The sequence below is a fragment of the Salmo salar genome, chromosome 12 (genome assembly GCF_965601325.2).
Source record: "Salmo salar chromosome 12, fSalSal1, whole genome shotgun sequence".
Lineage (NCBI taxonomy): Eukaryota > Metazoa > Chordata > Actinopteri > Salmoniformes > Salmonidae > Salmo > Salmo salar.
The window spans coordinates 55,673,546-55,692,032 of record NC_138302.1 but is presented as its reverse complement, the minus strand read 5'-3'; the positions used below and the strand labels follow the sequence as shown (position 1 = coordinate 55,692,032).

The 18,487-nt window shown below is 43.9% G+C and overlaps 2 protein-coding genes across 6 annotated transcripts in view; both read left to right on the top strand.

The window, feature by feature from the left end:
* The first annotated feature begins 3,105 nt into the window (after window positions 1-3,105).
* fblim1 (filamin binding LIM protein 1) lies at window positions 3,106-8,446 on the top strand. The gene is made up of 8 exons (NM_001139916.1): window positions 3,106-3,196; window positions 4,099-4,496; window positions 4,694-4,851; window positions 5,773-5,872; window positions 6,245-6,414; window positions 6,510-6,688; window positions 6,861-6,981; window positions 7,219-8,446. Exons 2-8 carry the CDS (start codon window positions 4,103-4,105, stop codon window positions 7,330-7,332), a joined length of 1,236 nt encoding a protein of 411 aa, NP_001133388.1. The 5' UTR covers window positions 3,106-3,196; window positions 4,099-4,102; the 3' UTR covers window positions 7,333-8,446.
* Window positions 8,447-12,677: 4,231 nt separating this feature from the next.
* Window positions 12,678-18,487, top strand: part of LOC106565133 (msx2-interacting protein) — a 31,360-nt gene continuing 25,550 nt past the window's right edge. For 4 of the 5 annotated variants that reach the window (XM_014131907.3, XM_014131909.3, XM_014131906.3 and 1 more), the window contains exon 1: window positions 12,678-12,952. In XM_014131907.3, coding sequence (XP_013987382.1) covers window positions 12,870-12,952 — 83 coding nt within the window. In that variant the 5' untranslated portion in view covers window positions 12,678-12,869. The remainder of the gene's footprint in view (window positions 12,953-18,487) is intronic. The other variant, XM_014131910.3, reaches the window with a different exon arrangement.

Below are 18,487 nucleotides of genomic sequence, written 5' to 3'. Positions count from 1 at the left end.
TGCCAGGGCTATGGCTAGGGTTTTAAATAGTTGCAGATGGAACCAGATTAGAGTTGAAACCGGGTTTTAGATATAGGCCACAGGAAGGGCCTGTTTATTCAGCAGAAGGGGTTCTACTGAATCAACTGAAAAGCCATTTATTTCATAGAGATGTAACAATTTGGGCTGTTTTCCTACAATGGCCATCTCCCCTTACCCAGTCATATGAGTTGCGTTGTCAGTTTCCCCCTTTTCTGCATCTGGGTTTCTGGGTTCTTGAAGAAGAAGGGGGGAGGGGGGGGGGGCTGTGGGGGAGGGGCCTAGATTTTAGAGGTTGATGTCATCACTGAGCATGCTCCCTCTTGCTGCTGTGACATCACCGCAGCGCAGCATTCCATTCTTCAGACACTGGAACAACACAGACCCCCTGACCCAGCTCCCCCTCTAGCAGCTCCCCTTCTCTCTCAAGCCACTTCTCTCCGTTGATCCTCTCTCACTCCGTTCTCTCATTTCTCTCTCACATCATCTCTTACACAGTTCTGCACTGGGCCTGTGCCTTTCTCCTTTTCACCCTTCCGTTATCAAGCTCCCTATCTTTTCTGAATCTTTCAACGTTCAGCCTCCTCCCCCCCTCCCCCCCCCCCCCCCCCCCCCCCTCTCTTGCACAAGCTTCTCTCAGGCTGGAATGAGGGTGCAGGCTCCACAAGGTTACGCTCCACTCAACGGCAAAACATTTGCTGATAGAGCTGATAAAGTCCGACTCAGGAGAGGAGAGCTAATACCAGAACAGAGCTGATTTCTAACTCTCAGACATCCTGCAATCTCTCTCTTTATCTCTGTCTATACCATTTCATTTCTGCTATGATTCGTTGCACTGTAATGTGTTTGTTCATTTACTGCTGCTATTAGTCCCGACACTGACTGAGAAGGGGGTTTGAATCTAACTTTAGTGAGAAGTAGACTTGCACTTTCTTTAGCCTTCAGCATTCAGTATTGGGGAAAAGGTATTATGTTCTTGTTGATTTACAGCACTGCATTAGAGACCAATAGTTAGCCAAGGCTAAATGAGAGAGCAGGAGTGAGTGATAGAACTGAGCGGGGGATGGGAAGAGAAAAATGAGGGGAAAGAAAAAAAAGAGAAGGCAGACTCAATGAGGGAGGTAGGGAAAATAAAACTGACAGAACAATGAGGGAGGTAGGGAAAATAAAACTGACAGAACAATGAGGGAGGTAGGGAAAATAAAACTGACAGAACAATGAGGGAGGTAGGGAAAATAAAACTGACAGAACAATGAGGGAGGTAGGGAAAATAAAACTGACAGAACAATGAGGGAGGTAGGGAAAATAAAACTGACAGAACAATGAGGGAGGTAGGGAAAATAAAACTGACAGAACAATGAGGGAGGTAGGGAAAATAAAACTGACAGAACAATGAGGGAGGTAGGGAAAATAAAACTGACAGAACAATGAGGGAGGTAGGGAAAATAAAACTGACAGAACAATGAGGGAAAGCGGAGAAAGAGAGAGTGGGGAGAGGATAGCTACAGAAAGAGAGTGGGGAGAGGATAGCTACAGAAAGAGAGAGTGGGGAGAGGATAGCTACAGAAAGAGAGAGTGGGGAGAGGATAGCTACAGAAAGAGAGAGTGGGGAGAGGATAGCTACAGAAAGAGAGAGTGGGGAGAGGATAGCTACAGAAAGAGAGAGTGGGGAGAGGATAGCTACAGAAAGAGAGAGTGGGGAGAGGATAGCTACAGAAAGAGAGAGTGGGGAGAGGATAGCTACAGAAAGAGAGAGTGGGGAGAGGATAGCTACAGAAAGAGAGTGGGGAGAGGATAGCTACAGAAAGAGAGAGTGGGGAGAGGATAGCTACAGAAAGAGAGAGTGGGGAGAGGATAGCTACAGAAAGAGAGAGTGGGGAGAGGATAGCTACAGAAAGAGAGAGTGGGGAGAGGATAGCTACAGAAAGAGAGAGTGGGGAGAGGATAGCTACAGAAAGAGAGAGTGGGGAGAGGATAGCTACAGAAAGAGAGAGTGGGGAGAGGATAGCTACAGAAAGAGAGAGTGGGGAGAGGATAGCTACAGAAAGAGAGAGTGGGGAGAGGATAGCTACAGAAAGAGAGAGTGGGGAGAGGATAGCTACAGAAAGAGAGAGTGGGGAGAGGATAGCTACAGAAAGAGAGAGTGGGGAGATGATAGCTACAGAAAGAGAGAGTGGGGAGAGGATAGCTACAGAAAGAGAGAGTGGGGAGAGGATAGCTACAGAAAGAGAGTGGGGAGAGGATAGCTACAGAAAGAGAGAGTGGGGAGAGGATAGCTACAGAAAGAGAGAGTGGGGAGAGGATAGCTACAGAAAGAGAGAGTGGGGAGAGGATAGCTACAGAAAGAGAGAGTGGGGAGAGGATAGCTACAGAAAGAGAGAGTGGGGAGAGGATAGCTACAGAAAGAGAGAGTGGGGAGAGGATAGCTACAGAAAGAGAGAGTGGGGAGAGGATAGCTACAGAAAGAGAGAGTGGGGAGAGGATAGCTACAGAAAGAGAGAGTGGGGAGAGGATAGCTACAGAAAGAGAGAGTGGGGAGAGGATAGCTACAGAAAGAGAGAGTGGGGAGAGGATAGCTACAGAAAGAGGGCAGCTGGAAAAGGCAGGTACAGTCACATCCTGTTGGATTTCAAAAGATAAAGAGGGAGGAAAAAAGAGGGGGGAAAGCATTCACTCTGTGATACTGTACGTGCTGTGCGCATTACCAACGGTGTGTGTGTGTGTGTGTGTGTGTGTGTGTGTGTGTGTGTGTGTGTGTGTGTGTGTGTGTGTGTGTGTGTGTGTGTGGGTGTGTGTGTGTGTGTGCGTGCGTGCGTGCGTGCGTGTGAGTATGCATGAGCGTTTGTGCAGGACTATGCGTAGCCTGTGCGCCAGACTGCTTGTCTGAATGTGTCATGCTTTTTACTGCACTTTGTTGGTGATTAACTGTTCACCTTTTACGGTTGGGAAAGTGTTGTTGTCATTCAGCGGGAAAGGAAGGAGGAGGGGGAGAGGGAGGGAGAGAGAGGGAGGGAGGTGCAGGAGGAAAAGGAGTGGCTTTCTGTAGATAGCTGTCCTTTCTGCCAGAGCTCGCCCTCTCAGTGGCGGCTTAGAAGTGACAATAGAGGAGCTGACCGGGAGTGCCGAGACAGAGAGGGAAAGACAGAATACAGAGCTGACGCCCACATTTTTCACTCAGGTACGTAACGGCACAGTAGAAGATCAGATTTGATACGGAGAGGAATGAGGTTGTAGTTTTTCACTGTTACACTTAGGCCATTGTTAGGAGTCTCATTTCAAAGTAGTTAGGCCGCAGAGAGGATGTGAGGCTTTGTGCTAGTGTGTGTGTGTGTGTGTGTAGTGTGTGTGTGTGTGTGTGTGTGTGTGTGTGTGTGTGTGTGTGTGTGTGTGTGTGTGTGTGTGTGTGTGTGTGTGTGTGTGTGTGTGTGTGTGTGTGTGTGTGTGTGTGTGTGTGTGTGTGTGTGTGTGTGTGTGTGTGTGTGTACTCATGTGAGTGTGTATTTTTGACTAGGTAGGTATGTTTTTCATGCATGGTATGTTTTTCATGCATGAGTTCAGCACAGTATGTATGAATATTTTAGAAATGTTTGTGTACATGTACTATACCGCATGAGGGAGTGGAGCAGGTATGTGGTGTTTAAATGTACAGGTTATGTCAGCTGGTGTAAAAAGTTATTTTGGCACAGTTGACAGAGCGTGTATACCACCACACCTTTATGAAACGGAAGTTCAAGAGGGGACAATGCCAAGCTATTTCGTTCTGGTGGGCTAAACATTCTGTGCCGTGACACAGATCAGGCATACGTACTGTATGTTCATGTATGAGTGTATGGGTGAGTGTTGAAACGGTAGGGATGACTAGGCATTCAAAAGACACCTCCCACAGGAATTTAGCACCATCGGGCCTCAGTGTGTTCAATAGTCTCGACTGTATGCCTAGCTTGTCCTTCACACGTGCTAGTTACAGCGGGACGTTATATCAGCTTATCTTGATATAGCAATCAAATAAGTCCTGTGTTGTTTAGTGTGTTTCATGTCGTACCTGACGGACTATTGTGCATTGCATTCTGTGTGTTCCAGCATCATGGCGTCAGCTGCTCCGCAGAAGAGGATGGTATCCTCCGTCTTCATCACGCTAACGTCCCCTTACAGAGCCACCGTCACTCAGCACCAACACGCGCGCACACACAGCGCCACCGCCAATGACATGCCACATGCAGCCACGCGGGTTAGCCCAGAGGACAGCAGCACCCGTAAGCCCAGTGTCGGTGACACACAGCATGGTTCCATACGTAGGCAAGAGAGGACTCCGTCTGAGTCCCAGGGCAGTGCGCAGAACGGGGACCAGAGCTCCACACCTTCCCTGGCCAGACCCTCAAAACCCAGACCTCCACCCAGCCCGGTGACCCCTAACCTCACCCTGGGTCCGGAAGACACGCAGCAGCAGACAGATACCGCAGCATACAAGGGTCCTGAGGGTAATGAGGAGCAGCCAATACATTCATTTCCAAAAGCTGTCATTTTGCCGTGAATAAATCTAAATATTACAATTTACATGTGACAGGATTGTTATGAACGATAACAAAGTACATGTTTAAATAACACGTTGACAGGCAGGGTTGTGATGTTGAATGCGGTGTCATTATTGCCACACTGGAACCTCTTTTCCTCACAGCGCTCCCTCCTCCACCTCCCCTTCCTCCTGTGTCTGTGGACGCTGAACTGACGGAGGATCTTGCACCTCTCCTGCCTCCTCCACCCGTACAGGAGACCCCAACTGCTCCCATCTTCCGACCTGTGCATACAGACAGACCAACAGTGTCTGAACAACCGGTAAGATTGGCCCTAGTATTCTACATCCCATGCCATGTTATTGCTAGCCCTGGCACGAGATGACCGTGAAGTTGGTAAGGCTGTGCCAACCGATGTGGGACCAGGCTATATTATTGCCGTTCAACGCCCTCCATGTTTCGATTTCTTCTGACAATACTATGGAACAGGTCCACATATATTTCTCATGAGACCTCATCTCTTGACCATTCTGTTGAAATGTTCAGTAATGACTTAGCGGGCCATGATACCGAGGGGTGCCATTCGCTGTGTGCAAGAGACTCTGTAGTGTGGATGAAATCCGTTGAGGAGACAACAAGGATACATCTGTACTACAGATTAGTGGGGGGGGGGGGGACACAGCTGTCTTTTGAATACAGTGGATGACACGGATCAAAAACCCATTAGCACCCGCTTCTAAAGCACTTCTACATTTTCTTTCACCCCCCAAAAAATGAAGAAACAGGACTGTTGATCACTCTCAGGGAAGCTTTACCCTCCCTGTCACCCCATTATTCTGTTCTCTGTTCTCCAACTCTCGGTTGAAACAATAACAGCACAAACCGATCAAGATGCCTGAATGGAGAGAGCAGGACTATTGGGTACATGGAGTGTTGTTCCCCTTTCTCTGGGGCACTGGGGAGTTGATGTTTTTTTGCTGAGAACACTCTGTGTGTGAGACCTTTCTCCGTTACCATGAACTGTAGCCCTCTCGATCCAGAAAGTGTGGACGAAAAAACAACAACAAAATGCTCAAATTTTGAGACAGAGAGAAAACAGAGAGAAAATAGTGTACTGACTTTACTTTAAAATGGCACTGTTGAGGAAGGCTGAAGAATAGCGTGTCTGTGTGCCAAACAAAATGATTAGTCACGCAAGTGAAGAATCTTTGACTTAATCCCCTTCTTTTTTTTTTACCCACAGAACTTTGCAGCGAATAGACAGCCAGAGCAAAGAACACCATCTAGTGGGGGGGAACAGAAGGAACCGTCCCAGTTGCAGCTAGAGATGGTGGAAAGCAAGGGTAAGGTGAAACTGTGTCTGTGACTTTATAGAAATGTCACCCGGGCATGTCACTTTTCACAATTCACAGTTAAGATATCAGGGCTCCAGTTACCCCCATAACAAATCAAGGACACCACATAACAATTGAAATATCAAATAATCCTCCCCCCCCCACACACACACACACACACACACACACACACACAATTGTCAGAGATTTCGGCATTAGGCACCCTCAAGACTCAATGTGTAATTTGATCCTGCTTGATATGTGAATGTGTGCTTTGTAGAGGTGTGTGGATTCTGTGGGTAGCCTGTGAAATTGTACATGCGTTTTTCGGGGCACTTTTCACATTTGACACTTGACTTAATATGTGTGCTTGCTTCGTAGAGGTGTGTGGCTTCTGTCGTAAGCCTGTGGCTCTGAGTGAAACTGCCATAGAGGCTCTGAACAGGACATACCACGCCAGTTGCTTCCAGTGCAGACAGTGCCATATCCCTCTGGCCGGTAAACTGTACTACAATAAGGCAGGAATACCGCTCTGTGAGGACTGTTACCAGGTATAAACAACCTCCCGGGGAGGAACAGTACATGTAGTTGAGATTGACTTAAGATGATGATGATGATGATGATAAACTACTACTCTTTCCTACAGGCCAGTTTGGAACTTTGCTGGGCATGTGGGGAAGTTATCAAAGACCATGTTATCCGTGCACTGGAAAGAGCTTACCACCCACCTTGCTTTATCTGTGCAACATGCAGCCAACCAATTGGAGAGCAGAGATTCGCCCAGGGAGAGGTTGGGGAAGTGTATTGCCTCCAGGATTACTACAGGTAAACAAACGCATTACTACACATATCTCCATCTTCTGTTCCCGACACACTCACGTATCATGGTTACCTGATGATGAGAGCTACTAAATGGGCTTGATGTTGTAATTGAAAATAATTCATCATGAATACATAATAATGAAATACTGTCCTGTGTCTGATTTGTTTGTTGAAGGAAATACGCTCCCCAGTGTAGTGCCTGCCAGCAGCTGATCATTCCAAGAGAGGATGGCACGGACAGCTACACAGTGGAATGCCTGGGACGCTCCTTCCACGAGGACTGCTATCGCTGTGAGGTACCGTACACCAACAAGAGAAAGGCTCTTTATATGTTAGTGTGATATGGGTTTGCTATATTTGCATGCCGATCTCAATCAGCTGAATAATTACTGGGGATTGGGTTCTTCACAATCAGTTCAAACAGCAAGAATAGAATAACGTTAGAATAGAATCACTTTATTTTTCCCAGAGGAAACTTGGCTGTGGCATCTGTGTGGCATCTGCATCTCACAACCTTTTCCCTTTGTGTTCAGGTCTGCAGTACCCAGCTCTCCCCAGAGCCAAACGACCATGGCTGCCATCCACTGGATGAGAGGGTGCTGTGTAAGTCTTGTCACCTGACCATGGTTCAGTCTGCCCAGCTCTAATACTGAACTCAGAACCAGGGCCCATATTCAGGGTTGGGGAGTAACTGATTACATGTAGTCAGATACATGTATCTGATTACAAAAAAAACGTAACCTTTAACCAGTTACGTTACCAGCAATGTAATCACATTACATGTAATGTAATCACATTACAGATACTTTTGAAAACGTACTTCTTGGATTACTTTTAAATTTAGGAAGAATGTTTGCGAAATGATGACACCTTTTTGTTTTCTCAATGACATTTAATTCAGCATTGGAAAAAGATGTACATTTAAGTGTGCTCCGCCTGAGCGAGTCTGAACACAAGTCAGAGACCACTATGATGACCCACCAAATGTTTGACGGATCCTTTTTGGCTTCTTTAATGCCTCGTAAGGGGAAAGTAATCCAAAAGTAATATGATTACATTACTGAGTTTGGGTAATCCAAAAGTGATGTTACTGATTGCAGTTTTGGACAGGTAACTAACTAGTAACTGTAACCAAACAAATTACATTTAGAAAGTACCAAGCCCTGCTCGTATTCATAAAGCGTCTCAGAAAAGCAGCGACGATCTAGGATCAGTTTTGCCTTTTAGATCGTAATGAATAAGATTGTATGGAAAGGGCAGACCTGATCCTAGATCAAAATTCCTACTCTGAGACCCCTTATGAATACGGGCCCAGGAACCAGGATGGGACGCTCCAACTGTGCAATGGAGCATATGGAGAGGCAGGCTGAAAGGCAACAGAGTAGGTCCTGATTGAGGAGAGGAGAAATACCGATGAAACTGGGAGAGAAGACGAGCCTTCCTAGTTCTGCATCATGGGAATAAGTCGTTGGACTTCGAATGTAACAAACTTTCTTCATCACACAGCATTTAGAAATGATTTGCAATTATTGTTTACGTAGCAAGACATGTTTATCAATTGCCTCCTATACTTCTTTCATAATTGATACTTTTGCACTCTTTTTTTAACCCACACTAGTAAATGCACCAAAGATATTTATTCAACATACATTTTCAAGTATTTTGTCGTATGCATTCTTTGAATATTATGTAGTGCTCAGTGCTGTATGTTCATTCTCAATATATCCTTTCATATGAGAAAATAAACTAATATATTATATAGTACTGTGCTTCGTTTTTTTGTGTTTTTTTTGCTTCCCTTGCCATCTCCACATTGTCAATCTTTTTTGAGGCAAGCATGTTCTATGTATGGCTTGCATGCATAATTTACTCAAGGAACACAGAGAACATTAACTAAGTAAAGAAACATATTAGTTATAGGATATATACAAGGAGAATTACCTATGCAAGAGGAATTAAACCAGAGGCTGTACAGTTCTAAGAAAATAAACCATGATGGGGGTGGACATGGTGTTATGCAATTTCAGAGCACAGTCGACGTGCCATTAAAACCTTCACAAATTAGTTTAGCCTACAAAGATGCTGTGGTCAATGACTTGCGTAATCAACACCCTTTAGAACGGAATATTCAACAAAGCCATGATACAAATAGGCTCTTTGATTTAGGAAGAATTACGTGTATCCTGTCAATGCACGTACATAATACATGCAGGCAAAGTGTGCCATGCCTTGTCAGCACAGGGTTGCCTTGGAATAAGCCATTTTGGGAGAATCACAGATCACCTCAGGCAGCATATTAACCGAATGGCTTCTCGATTCATTAAAACCTCAGAAGCTGCATAGATGTGTTTGATAATGTGAAGTGTATAAGAGGTCATACAATACGTTTTGTAGTGATTCCTACGTTGATTGTGTAAAGAATATTTGTTGGTCTGTGGTGTGTAACGAGGAACAACCGGACTGCAATTGACACATTTATGAAATTGTTTATTCCAGTTACTAATAAGCATGCACCCATTAAGAAAATAACTAAAAATGGTTAAATCACTGTGGATTGATGAGGAATTGAAAAATGTTATGGTTAAGAGAGATGAGGCAAAAGGAATGGCAAATAAGTCTGGCTGCACAACCAATTGGCAAACATACTGCAAATTGAGAAATCATGTGACTAAACTGAATAAAAAGATGAATAAATTATACTATGAAATAAAGAAAAATGATATAAAGAATGATAACAAGCTTTGGAGCTCTTTAAATAAAATTTTGGGCAAAAATGCAAACTCAGCTACATCATTCATTGAATCAGATGGCTCATTCATCACAAAACCCACTGATATTGCCAATTACTTTAATTATGTTTTCATTGGCTAGATTAACACATTTAGGCATGACATGCCAGCAATGAACTCTGACACCACACATCCAAATAAAATTGATAAAATTATAAAAGACAAGCGTTGTAATTTTGAATTCCGTAAAGTGAGTGTGGAAGAGGTGAAAAAATGATTGTTGTCTGTCAACAATAACAACCCACAGGGTCTGACAACTTGGATGGAAAATTACTGATAATAATAGCGAACAATATTGCCACTCCTACTTTCCATATATTCAATCTAAGCCTACTAGAAAGTGTATGCCCTCAGGCCTGGAGGAAAGCAAAAGTCATTCCGCTACCCAAGTATAGTAAAGCCCCCTTTACTGTCTCAAATAGCCGTCCAATTAGCCTGTTACCAACCCTTAATAAACTTTGGGAAAAAATTGTGTTCAACCAGATACAATGCTATTTTACTGTAAACAAATTGACAACAGACTTTCAGCACGCCTATAGGGAACGACATTCAACAAGCACGGCACTTACACAAATGACTGATGATTGGCTGAAAAAATATTCTGGGAGCTGTTTTGTTAGACTTCAGTGTGGCTTTTGACATTATCGGTCATAGTTTGCTGCGTGTGTTCCACTGGCTAAAGCCAGTGTGTCTATGAATGCGGATGACTCAACACTACACGTCAGCTATCACAGCGAGTGAAATCACCGAAACACTTAACAAAGAGCTGCAGTTAGTTTCAGAATGGGTGGCAAGGAATAAGTTAGTCCTAAATATTTCAGAAACTAAAAGCATTGTATTTGGGACAAATCATTCACTAAACCCTAAACCTCAACTAAACCTTGTAATTAATAATGTGGAAATTGAGCAAGATGATGCGACTAAACTGCACGGAGTAACCCTAGGTTGTAAAACCGTCATGGTCAAAACATATTGATTCAACAGTAGCTAAGTCTGTCTATAATAAAGCGCTGCTCTGCCTTCTTAACAACACTATCAACAAGGCAGGTCCTACAGGCCCTAGTTTTGTCGTACCTGGACTACTGTTCAGTCGTGTGGTCAGGTGCTTCCAGACAAACTAAACACCTTCTTTGCCTGCTTTGAGGATAATACAGTGCCACCGTCGCAGCCGGCTAACAAGGGCTGTGCAATTGGGTCCTGTACTTTCTGACGGGCCACCCCTGGTGGTGAAGGTAGGAAACAACATCTCCACTTCACTGACCCTCAACACTGGGGCCCCACAGAGTGCATGCTCAGCCCCCTCCTGTACTCCCTGTTCACCCATGACTGCGTGGCCATGCACGCCTCCAACTCAATCATCAAGTTTGCAGATGACACAACAGTAGTGGGCTTGATTACCAACAAAGACGAGACAACCTACAGGGAGGAGGTGAGGGCACTCGGAGTGTGGTGTCAGGAAAACAATCTCTCACTCAACATCAACAAAACCAAGGAGATGATCATGGATTTCAAGAAACAGCAGAGGGAGCACCCCCCTATTCACATCGAAGGGACAGTAGTGGAGAAGGTGGAAAGCTTTAAGTTCCTCGGCATACACATCACAGACAAACTGAAATGGTCCACCCACACAGACAGTGTGGTGAAGAAGGCGCCTCTTCAACCTCAGGAGGCTGAAGAAATTTGGCGTGTCACCTAAAACTCTGACAAACTTTAACAGATGCAAAATCGAGAGCATCCTGTTGGGCTGTATCACCGCCTGGTACGGCAACTGTACAGCTTTCAACCGCAAGGCTCTCCAGAGGGTGGTCCAGTCTGCACAACGCATCACTGGGGCAAACTACCTGCCCTCCAAGACACCTACAGCACCCGATGTCACAGGAAGGCCAAAAAGATCATGAAGGACAACAACCACCCGAGCCACTGCCTGTTCACCCCCGCTACCATCCAGAAGGCGAGGTCAGTACAGGTGCATCAAAGCTGGGACCGAGAGACTGAAAAACAGCTTCTATCTCAAGGCCATCAGACTGCTAAACAGCAATCACTAACTCAGAGAGGCTGCTGCCTACATAGAGACTCATATCACTGACCACTTTAATAAAGGGATCACTAGTCACTTTAAACAATGCCACTTTAATAATGTTAGCATATCTTACATTACTCATCTCATTACCATCTATTGCATCTTGCCTATGTCGCTCGGCCATCGCTCATCCATATATTTATATGTACATATTATTTTCCATCCCTTTAGATTTGTATGTATTAGGTCATTGTTGGGGAATTGTTAGATTACTTGTTAGATATTACTGCACTGTTGGAACTAGAAGCACAAGCATTTCGCTACATTCGTATTAACATCTGCTAACCATGTATATGTGGCCAATAAAATTTGCTTTGATTTGATTTGAGGGACCTTGGAAAATTACAATTGGCTCAGAACAGGGCAGCATGGCTGGCCCTGAACTGTACAAGGAGAGCTAACATTAATAATATGCATGTAAATCTCTCCTGGCTCAAAGTGGGGGAGAGACTGACTTCATCACTCCTTGTTTTTGTAAGAAGTGTTGACATGCTGTATGCACCGAGGTGTCTGTCTAAACTACTAGCACACAGCTCAGACACCCATGCATGCCCCACAAAACATGCCACCAGAGGTTTCTTCACAATCCCCAAGTCAAGAACAGAATCTGGGCGGTGCACAGTACTACATAGAACAGACACACCCTACATTGTAATATTGTTGTATGGTGGTTTTATACATTTTGTATTGTAGATATGTAGTGGTGTAGTAATGTTATATGAAGTACTGTTTTACAGTTTGTTTTATGCGTGATGTAAGTTCCTTAATGTGTTTGGACCCCAGGAAGAGTTGCTGCTGCCTTTTAAGTACCCCTAAAAAAATACAAAATACAAAGCCATAGGACTGCTACGACTTTTGACTAGACGGTATACAGTTTATGTCAAAATTGACCAGAATTTACTTTTCATGGGAGGTTAGGATAATTTACGCAGCAGATTATGAGAATAAAAGTACCAAGTTATGGTAATTAGGTTAAGGTTAGGAAACGGGTTAGGGTTATTTAAAATGCAACAAAAAAAACAATTTAAGAAATCAAGTTGACATAAACCGTATACCCTCTAGCCTTGAGTAGCTGTCGCATGATCTCGGGAGCGCGCAAGTCATGAGAAACGAAGCCGTCGTCACAGGGAAGCGCGCAGCTCGCACCCTATCTCTGGAGAATACACACACACATTCGGATGGATTGGGACGGAGCTAGGCCAAGATCATTTTTACACGGAATCTCTCGTCGTTCATTTTGTAAAGCGGATTTCCCGACCAGCGGGGATTAAAACGTGCTAGAGCATATGTATGAAGGGGGAAAGTAACGTACAGTATGGTTCGGGAAACCAGACACCTTTGGGTGGGAAATTTACCCGAACATGTTCGAGAGGAGAAAATTGTCGAACATTTTAAACGGTAAGTTAATGTTACGCAAGACGGTTATGGAGAGGTAGCGCGCGTTATGTCCAATAGCTAGCCAGCTGAGCTAGCTAACGTTAGCCACCATCTACATTCAACACCAAACGGCCTCTGTTGTTTGGAAAATGTTGCTTTGCCCTTGATATTTTTAACCAACACACAACAGCGTGGCGTTTGCATAAAAAAAGTCACAATTTGATGGATTCCAGCAAGCTGAAATGCTTAGCTACCATTTTGTCGTCGCTCACTTGATGGGTAACTACAGTCTACATCATGCCTGACTAGTTAAGCATGAAAGATAGCTAACATGTTAGCTGGGTATTTAGCTAACTAATGTTATTATTAAAATGTGTTAAGACACTTCGTCTACTAGTTATGCATTTACATCTTTAGTTGGATTACTTAATACTGAATAGGTCATCAAACCTTCGCGTGAAATGCATCGTTTCTCCACGTTCTTCTGAAGCTAGCTTCGTTTTAGATAGCTAGCATAATTCGCTAGCGAAATATGTGGTGTTTGATTGCCTGGCGGCGAGTTGATCAACTTGCCAGTAAGGTGAAATATGAAAGCCCTCGCTTAACATATGGGCTTCTTGTTTCTATTGCTCGTTTAATGCATAATTCAACACGTCTTCCCTGCAATGTTCCGCTGTTCATATCGTCCGAAAATTGGCTACCATCAATCACACTGGATCCCCCAATGTCCGAAAACTAAAAGTTGCAGGGAGATAAGTTATTGCGATTATGATAAAGGTAATTTGAAAATTATACATCGTGATCCGCGACTTTCAGCCCAGGTTCTTGGAACTAGCTTTCAGTCAGTGCTTGACTCGGGGGCTGTCTTTTTCCAAGTTGGTCCATTAGTCTTTTCAACGATATTCACAAATTACAATATGCTATAGAGTCTTCTGATTATTCAGTTAAGGGTTTATACACATTTCCCATGACATTTAACATGTTCATGACTGTTAGCCTACATGAAAAAGTACGCGTTATTGACACTGGAATGCTGCTATGTCTGAACCCATGTATGCCAACTATCTCCTGCCGTTGTGCCATTGATCAAGGCACTTAGCCCCTCCCCACACAGACAAAGTAGAACTGCACTGTTAGTCACATGCTATCAAAATGTGGTCAGCCCTCCATCTGGAGAACTCCTAGGTGTGCAGGCTTGGCTTTTGATCCAGCACAGAAACACCCAAGTCTCCTTAATCAAGGTCCTGTTGAGCAGCTGATGTTTAGGCTACACAATGTGGTTAGATCAGGGCATGAACAATAGCCTGGATACCTAGTTGCCACCCTTGATATAAAATAAAAAAAATTACAACCAAATACTTTTGTCTTTATAGAATGATTTGTGCATAGAATGATTCAGGGATCATTAAAAATAAATGTTTTTACCTTTATTTAACTAGGCAAGTCGGTTAACAAATTCTTATTTTCAATGACAGCCTAGGAACAGTGGGTAAACTGCCTTGTTCAGGGGCAGAACCACATTTTTACCATGTCAGCTCGGGGATTCGATTTGCAACCTTTCGGTTACTAGTCCAACTCTCTAACCACTAGGCTACTTGCCGCCCCAAATGGCCACTTCAAAGCAAGGTATCTAACTGGGCATGTTTATATAGAAGACTCAAATATTCCTGTTTCACGGGCGATCTATGCACAGCAAGTTTTGTATGTGGCTTTTGAATTTTTTTTTTATATAATATTTTTTACTTTGTCCAATTACATGGCTACTGTTTAATAGAGGGGGAATCCCAGCTTTCCAACAGTGCAGATGTATTTAGGCTATCTACAGTGCAGGTGGAAAGGCAACTAGGACAGTAATGCTTAGTTAGCTATAGTTAACTAGCCAGATAATTCAAAACATAATTTGTAACAGTTGACTATCCTGTTAGTCTGTTTATTTTATACCTGCTGCTGAAATGTTGCGCTCGCTCTCTCGGGCAACAGTCCACTCGCACTGGTACACACAGACACGCGCTGAAGGGTCATTAAGATAATGGCTGACATGCAGATTTTTTTTAAATTATTGATAATATTTAAGTATGCTTTCATTAATTACATTAACAAAAGTTATTAACAAATTTCGATGACCTTTCAAACCCTCATTTTTCAACTTGGAACAGCGCTTTCAGGCTGGTGTATTTTCAGTCTGCACAATTTCTAGCAGCCTACTGTCACACAGATTCACAGACTAGCGGCAAATAAACTTGATCAAAGCGGAATCAAGAAATGAATGCCCGCTCCATTGCTATTCAATGCGGATTCCGCTTTGATCAAGCATTTTTGTCTCTGTTAATCTGGGCCGGCGATAAGCTACTTTTTTTATAGAAGAGCCAGTACGCAATTCCCCAGAAATTTGAAGTGCCAGTATGTTGCTCTGGCCCAAGTCAAGCACTGCTTTCAGCTAAGCGCCAGATTCAGTGAACATGAGCACTGTGTGCACCTGCACAAGGATCTAGTGTTTCAGTGTACAACTACTGAAGAGCACCCTCTTTTAGACATGCTCACTAATGTGTTCATATTAAAGCAAGCCTGTAGTGTAGCTCTCAAACTCTTCTCCGTACCTAGGGTTTTCAAATGTTTAGCGTTTAGAAATGTTAATCATAGTTTTCGAAACATATGCTGATATGCCCCTTTCGCATTTCACATCAGCAAGGAAAAAATCTTTCAACAAAAAAGTTACACCTACTGTAGCAGTTTTGCAAAGATCCACAAGCTCTGTGTCTCAGTTGACGGACGACACTTCCTACCCTGCTACGGTATTCGGAGCACGCTAGATAATTAGCACAAGTGGCTGCCTATGTCTAAAGTCTGTCTTTTGTAAACTTAAGATATGACTGTGTGGGAACCCTTAACCCTATAAAGTAAAACAAACTATAAAAGTCTAAGCCGTGAGGGGGGAGGTGGCTTCTACTTCTAAGTTAACATATGGATTTGTTTTAATATGGTCATACCATGGATCATTTAGCTATTTGATTTTGAATTTTAGGACCCCTTTATTTATATATGAGAGAGAGAAATTATTTGATAAAATTTGGACTTTACTACTAAACTCAGCAAAAAAAACGTCCTCACTGTCAACTGTTTATTTTCAGCAAACTTATCATGTGTAAATATTTATATGAACATAAGATTCAACAACTGAGACATAAACGGAACAAGTTCCACAGACGTGACTAACAGAAATGGAATAATGAACAAAGGGGCTGCATTAAGTACTGCAGTGCATCTCCTCCTCATGGACTGCACAAGATTTGCCAGTTCTTGCTGTGAGATGTTACCCCACTCTTCCACCAAGGCACCTGCAAGTTCCCGGACATTTCTGGAGGGAATGCTCCTAGTCCTCACCCTCCGCTCCAACAGGTCCCAGGCGTGCTCAATGGGATTGAGATCTAGGGTTTTTCGCTGGCCATGGCAGAACACTGACATTCCTGTCTTGCAGGAAATCACGCACAGAACGAGCAGTATGGTTGGTGGCGTTATCATGCTGGAGGGTCATGTCAGGATGAGCCTGCAGGAAGGGTACCACATGAGGGAGGAGGATGTCTTCCCTGTAATGCACATCATTGAGATTGCCTGCAATGACCACAAGCTCAGTCCGATGATGCTGTGACACACCGCCCCAGACCATGACGGACCCTCCACCTCCAAATCGATCCCGCTCCAGAGTACAGGCCTCGGTGTAACGCTCATTCCTTCGACGATAAATGCAAATCCGACCATCACCCCTGGTGAGACAACCGCGACTCGTCAGTGAAGAGCACTTTTTGCCAGTCCTGTCTGGTCCAGCGACAGTGGGTTTGTACCCATAGGCGACATTGTTGCCAGTGATGTCTGGTGAGGACCTGCCTTACAACAGGCCTACAAGCCCTCAGTCCAGCCTCTTTCAGCCTATTGTGGACAGTCTGAGCACTGATGGAGGGATTGTGCGTTCCTGGTGTAACTCTGGCAGTTGTTGCCATCCTGTACCTGACCCGCAGGTGTGATGTTCGGATGTACCGATCCTGTGCAGGTGTTGCGCGTGGTCTGCCACTGCGAGGACAATCAGCTGTCCATCCTGTCTCCCTGTAGCGCTGTCTTAGGCATCTCACAGTACGGACATTGCAATTTATTGCCCTGGCCACATCTGCAGTCCTCATGTCTCCTTGCTGCATGCCTAAGGCACGTTCACACAGATGAACAGGGACCCTGGGCATGTTTCTATTGGTGTTTTTCAGAGTCAGTAGAAAGGCCTCTTTACTGTCTTAAGTTTTCACAACTGTGGCCTTAATTGCTCTTAGTGTCTTAACGACTGTTCCACAGGTGCGTGTTCATTAATTGTTTGTTTCATTGAACAAGCATGGGAAACAGTGTTTAAACCTTTTACGATGAAGATCTGTGAAGTTATTAGGATTTTTTTATGAATTATCTTTGAAAGACAGGGTCCTGAAAAAGGGACGTTTCTTTTTTTGCTGAGTTTATAACCCATAGAAACACATTGAATAACACATTCATAAATGGCAGACAGTCAAAAAAAATCATAGGGAATAAGGTTTTGAATTGTCTGTCCTATATCTAGGAAATATTAGAAAGCTCAGGATTGCTTTATATATATTTTTCGACACATTTAACCCCTTTTTGTTGGCAAAAGACTACCTCCATTCTTCCATTCATTTGTATGGGTTACCTTCAGACGAGTCCCGTGACACGTGGTGGCCGTAGAGTAAAACTGAGAACGCCATCGTGAGTCTTGCCGTTCCACAGTCGGATAATATTAGTTTGTAGCCCAAATGGTTTGGGCGCTACAGACATTAGTTGGCACATCTGCGTTACCGACTAGTGACAAGTCCCTTGGTGCTTGAGGGGGTCGTAGCGCAAAATGGAGAACACCGTCGTGTTTGTTGGTGAAACCGTTGGAATGCTAGCAGTTTTCGTGAGAAGACCAATTTTCGGCATGTCTTATGGTCTGACAAACACGTCTGTTGCTCGGCCACCTTCCACCGCAGATGCAGAAGGGTGACTTTATAGGCGGATGTGGTGGATTGAGACGCAGCCCATGCAAAACAGGTATCTCTAGCTTAAACTGACAGATTTTAATGGGGATCTTTGTATTATGTTACTTACTCTTAAGGATGAACCTTTTTTGTTTTTTGAGATTTGTTTCTCACTGATATGAACAGATACTATCTTTAAGTAGGCGCTAAAGCAGTTTGTCTATGAAGGGGGTAGAATGAGACCAACTGACAATATCTACAACTCCTGACCTGTAGAATAGCTTAGAAGGGCCACTGCCGCTGTTTTATAGCAATATAAAATTATATCTGGGTAACAATAAATAGATTTCTATTCAAATGGGCAAAAATTTCATTTTAGCAAACCTATTTCTCAAGCACGAATTTTGCATGGACAGCCAGAGTGGGGAGGGGAAAACTGAAAACTAGCTGTTTTTGGCAGAGAGGATCTGAACTCTCTTTTGTTATTAGTCTATTACATAATTTACCACCTGGTGATGTGACCATGGAAGGCCAAAACTCCATCCCACCA

Bases quoted from the DNA above. Each gene is read 5' to 3' on its own strand.
- fblim1 (NM_001139916.1), top strand. From the start codon at position 4,103: ATGGCGTCAGCTGCTCCGCAGAAGAGGATGGTATCCTCCGTCTTCATC. The intron at 4,852-5,772 runs GTAAGATTGGCC...TTTTACCCACAG, and splicing joins CAACAGTGTCTGAACAACCG to AACTTTGCAGCGAATAGACA. The intron at 6,982-7,218 runs GTACCGTACACC...CTTTGTGTTCAG, and splicing joins AGGACTGCTATCGCTGTGAG to GTCTGCAGTACCCAGCTCTC.